The 5,066-nt window shown below is 45.6% G+C and overlaps 1 protein-coding gene across 1 annotated transcript; it reads left to right on the top strand.

Annotated features, from left to right (window-relative positions):
• Positions 1 to 1,236: 1,236 nt before the first annotated feature.
• On the top strand, positions 1,237 to 3,102 carry LOC127333688 (putative F-box protein At4g17565). Its single transcript, XM_051360087.2, has one exon. The coding sequence runs from the start codon at positions 1,449 to 1,451 to the stop codon at positions 2,940 to 2,942; it is 1,494 nt and encodes a 497-aa protein (XP_051216047.1). The 5' UTR covers positions 1,237 to 1,448; the 3' UTR covers positions 2,943 to 3,102.
• Positions 3,103 to 5,066: the final 1,964 nt, after the last annotated feature.

Here is a 5,066-nt window from a genome sequence, read left to right as displayed (position 1 = left end):
TGGCGGCAACGGAGGTGGCCTGGGGGGCGTGGACGGATGCGTTGGCGGCGCAACTGGAGGCGCAAATGGAGGAGGAGGAGGAGGAGGACGACGATGACGACGAGACGGAGCAGGAGGACAACGACGACGACTTCGAGTGATCCGATGACAATGGGCCGCACACGGACGAGGCGGCGGATCAGTAACGAGCGCTCGTCGAGTCCTTCGGGTCGAAGAAGAAGCTCCAGGACGACGCCCGTGCCCGCGAAGACGCGCAGATTCGCCGCGTCGTCGAGCTCTCCCTCCAGGCGGTGCAGCAGGGGAGGGCAAGCGACGACGCGCTGCTGGAGCAGCGGCTTCTGGTCACCGCCCTACGCATGGAGAGGCGGCGCGCGCAGCAGGAGCTGCGGCAGAGGGGAGGCGACGATGAGGTGGGGTCATCGAACGCACTGCCGGGAGGCCAGTAGGCTAGGGTTTAGATGAAATCTAGCCGTTTTCATTTGAACTTGTAATATATAATTAACTTTGAATGAAAACCTTTATTTTTGTGCACTTTTATTTATTTGGGGTGCATTTTTGGAGGGACGCGGCTGGGGAGCGACGTCCCTCAAACACGGCACGAACGAAATGTGCCCCCAAACGCTCGATCCGGGGACGTTTGGGGACGCTTTGAGGGACGCGGCTGGAGATGCTCTAATATACTCTATCCGTTGCAAAATGTAAGACGTCTAAGGGTTAGTCAAAAGTCAAACATTACAAACTTTAATCAAATATTTTTTAGGAAAATATATTTGCATCTACAATATTGAATGAACATATTAAAAAATATACTTGATGGTGAATCTATTGATGTTGATTCAGTATTGTTCATATTTTTGTGTATAAACATGATCAAACTTTAAAAAACGTTGAATTTTGACTAGTCCGGCGCAGGGAGGGAGTAGTAAAGTTCTGACGGTAAAACAGAACATACAGGCCTGGGCATCCCGGTGAGGCCCGTTTTCACAAGTCGCAGCTCCCAGCTCTCGCCGCCGCCGCCCCCAGCTCGCGCCGCCGCTACCAGCGTCTTGCCCGCAACGCGAAGGCTCCAGATCGGACCTGCCCATCGCTGCAGAGCAGAATCATCCCCTCGTGTCACCTTCTCGGTCAGTGGGCCCTTTAGCTCTTTCAGAGGGGAACTCGGAATTCTTGCAGAATACAATTAAATTCAGATTATTGAAGAGCCACTTTTCTTACCAGATTCGAATTCGAATTGCTGTTTGTCACCGAATCAGATTGGGACCGAGGTCTTTGGCCACCCTATAAGTACCACAGAAACCAGCCTTTCCTGCGATCTATGAAACGTTGCAGCTTTCCAACAGTCTGCCAACACGCCTCATCTTCAGAAAGCTCATCGTCACCGTTGCAGCCCTCGTTTTGCTCATCCGTAACTTTGCACAAAAGGCAATTCATCTTCTGCAATTGCTCCAATGGAGGTCTCCTGCAAAGCCACGGCGAAGCAATTTCTGAACCTGTCTGTACAACCGATAAATCTGTCCGCTCTACTCGTGCAAGCTTTACCTAAGTTGATGTGTCTCCGTCCTACTTTACACAAGAAATTCAGCATTGATCCACCACCCATGGACGCTACATTACCAGAGTTACCACAGGACATACTGATGGATATATTTACCCAGCTGGAGATCCCCGACCTTGTACGTGCTTCCTCTGTCTGCCCCTCCTGGTGCTCTGCGTACACCAGCCTATGCAACCTTGGACAGTACAAACAGTCCCAGACGCCATGCCTGCTCTACACTTGTGGAACTGACAGTGAGAGCGATGCGCGCCTCTACAACCTCGCGGAGAAGAGGTCATACAAGTTAACTCTCCCGGGGCCGCCTATCCGCAGTAGATATCTGATTGGATCCTCAAATGGCTGGCTGGTTACTGTTGATGACAGGTCTGAAATGCACCTTCTCAATCCTATCACCGTGGAACAGATTGCTCTTCCATCCGTGATCACCCTCGAGCTGGTAGCACCCATTCTCGATGAAACGGGTGCAGTGTACAAGTATAATTTCTGGAATCGTGCCACACGCCCACCTAGGACCTATGCTCTTGATGAACTACGGATGTACCTCCACCGCAAGGCATTTGTATTTTATGATACATCTGCAAAACGTTATATCGTGGTGCTCATCCACAATCCAGAAGGACAGCTATCTTTTGCTTGGTTAGGGGACGACAAGTGGACCTTGCTGCCAACACCGAAGGGCATCTTTCATTTTCATGACTGCGTCTACATGGATGATCTTTTATATGCCGTGGCTTCACGCGGAGAAATTTTTGCCTTCAATCTCAGAGACCCTATTGTCACAAAAAAGTTAATTGTGGACAGGGCAAAAAACTATATTTGTGAAAATATTTACATTGTTCAGGCTCCTTGCGGTGATCTGTTGCAAGTATGGAGATTGGAAGACGACACTGTGTATGATGAAGATGTGGACGATGCAACGCATGAAACTCATACTGGGAAGATTGATATATTTAAAGTTGACACTACAGCTGAAAAGCTCGTGAAAATAAATAGCTTGGATGATCATGTCTTGGTTCTTGGGCATAACCAATCACTTTGTCTCAGTGCTGAAGAATATCCACAGTTGAAGGCAAATCGTGTCTACTTTACAGATGATCATGAGTTGTATATTTTTGGATGGAAGAATAACCGTCGTGATATCGGAGTGTTTGACTTGGAAAATAACAGTAGAGAGGAACTCGTATCCCCTCAGCTTTGGTCCAACTGGCCTCCTCCCATATGGGTAACACCCGCACTTACTGAACTGTGCCCAACAAAAGTTCCACCGTACCCGACACCCGCTTCGACTTTACAATTTTATTACCCAGCGAGCCTGCGAGCCGCTTACATTTTCTTTTGTATTACTATTATATCTGCCTACCTGATCAGTTGGTGCTCTATATTGTAAATCTGTTTTCTTCTGCTTGAATAATATGACACGACGGGGCTATTTTGCCCTTGGTTTGTAATCTTATAAATTTATAATCTTCTTGGTGCTGTTGTTAACAATAAATCTCTGTATAGTATTTGCTCACAGTAAGTGTATAACTGTAGATTGTTGCCTTTTATTCTCAAGGCATCTAGTAATTTTGTACAAGTAAAACATACATGCGGCTCAATTTGGCATGTCATCGAGAGGGTTAATGGCATATTTTTGTTAGAGCTCTTTTACGGTGATTGGCACGGAACCTTGGCTCCGCCTAATCGAATCTAGGTTCCGTCTAATTTAATTTTTCGTGACCGTTGATTAAATTGATAATAATTTTTGTGTAACTTCTATAATGCTTCAACAGTTCTAAACGATCGTTTTAGAAGTCAATTCGTCATATCAGAATCCGATTAAAAAAAACTCCTCGTCCTTATCCTATGAAAAGAAGGCCACGATGCTTGTACCGTGATTGATAAAACTAGAAGGCCATGATACTCTTGATGACTCACGAGCGTCCGCCGCTGCCCCTCCCCCGTTGCGGGGATCGCTGGAGAGTCACCTCCCCATCCTCTCAGTCACAGCCCCCTCCCTCCTTCATGGGATCGCCGGCGAGAAACTGGGCATCGGCGGCAGGCTGCGCCACCATGTACGACCACCAGGAGCATCCGCTGTGCGCCTAAGTGAGCACCATGCTCGATCAGCTCACGCATAACTGAGATCTTGATTGTTTTCTCATGCATAGCTGGTGCGCTAAGGTTACAGCAGTCAGGCGCCCCAAGGATGTAGCTGACCAATCTAACTTTCTGCCTGGTTTGCGCAAAACATGGGACCTGGTTACTGGTTATATTCTTTTAGATCTAATATTTGATAATCCAGATTAGGCTAAGTCATTCTGGACTGTTTGATTAGTAGGGGATCGATTCTGTATTATTTCTACTATAATATTAGTAGTTCTTCCTGGCCTGAGCAAAGATACAAGAGTAAAGATTAAAGCCTAATAAACAGCCATTCAACATTATCCCCGTTCTTTGCCGTAGAAATTAGAGCAAGATATACAGTTGAAAATTCAGGCTAAACCTGTCTTGCTTTGTTGTGCTATGCATAGACACCAAATCTACTGGCAAGTTATCAGTACCACTTTGATATAACTGCAGTAAGATATTTTGAGGTAACCTTCCTTAGCTCTCCAAGAAGAACGTGCCAGACAATTTAGAAGTGTTACGTCACATGCTCCGCTCTTACAATAAAAGGGGAAAGGGTGCTAGAGAGCCTAAAAATAAACTTAACGAGAGTCTTTTCGACATAGGGCATAACTGATACAGTAATAAGATGAGACAATCAGGTACTCCTTCCATTTATTGACATCCAATGGACACCAGAACAAATGATTTTCAGTACACGTGCTAGTGGACTAAGTTCCAGCTTCACAGCACACATTGTAAAACAATCAATACTCTCAATGCAATGATCGGAAAATAGACCAATGTGAGAAAAGTACTGCACGACGGTTGCGGTAGAAAGAGCTGTACTCATGAACCTGACATACACATTTTATAAAAGACTACAACATCTTCAACCGTATTGGCCCACGAAATGCATTGAATAGCGATGATTGACAATAATTCATCGCAAATCATCCCTAGTTCATCCTCAATTTTTTTTTTGTACACATTATCATCCAGCTAGCTCACCAACTGTCATATTTTACTCAACTGAAGAAAGGATTCTTCATGATGCCCTTCTTGCACCAATTGTATTCTTAAAAACGAACTGAAAATGAATGCTTCTCTTCGACCCTCATATCCATATCCATCCTAGCAAGCTTCTTCATAAACTCCACCATAGCTGCTAGGAACAACAATGAATTAAGAACCATGAAAGTTAACTTTTGGATTATTGGAGGAACAATTCAAACTCAAGAACTAGTTGTTTCCAACCCAACTAACGGGAGATCAGATGATTTCGTTCTACTAAGCCTCTCACCATCAGCTTAAAATCATCATAATCATCAATGTGTCAACCTCTGCAGCTATTGTTGCTGTCAAGCAAAGAGAGCCTATTATGCACTAACGTCATGTTCTGCCCCATCTTGGTCGTGGCAGA

This window comes from Lolium perenne, chromosome 2 (assembly GCF_019359855.2).
Source record: "Lolium perenne isolate Kyuss_39 chromosome 2, Kyuss_2.0, whole genome shotgun sequence".
Lineage (NCBI taxonomy): Eukaryota > Viridiplantae > Streptophyta > Magnoliopsida > Poales > Poaceae > Lolium > Lolium perenne.
The sequence above is the reverse complement of the archived record's forward strand: the minus strand, read 5'-3'. Positions and strand labels throughout refer to the sequence as shown.

Coding starts and splice junctions, on each gene's coding strand:
- LOC127333688 (XM_051360087.2), top strand. CDS start 1,449: ATGGAGGTCTCCTGCAAAGCCACGGCGAAGCAATTTCTGAACCTGTCT.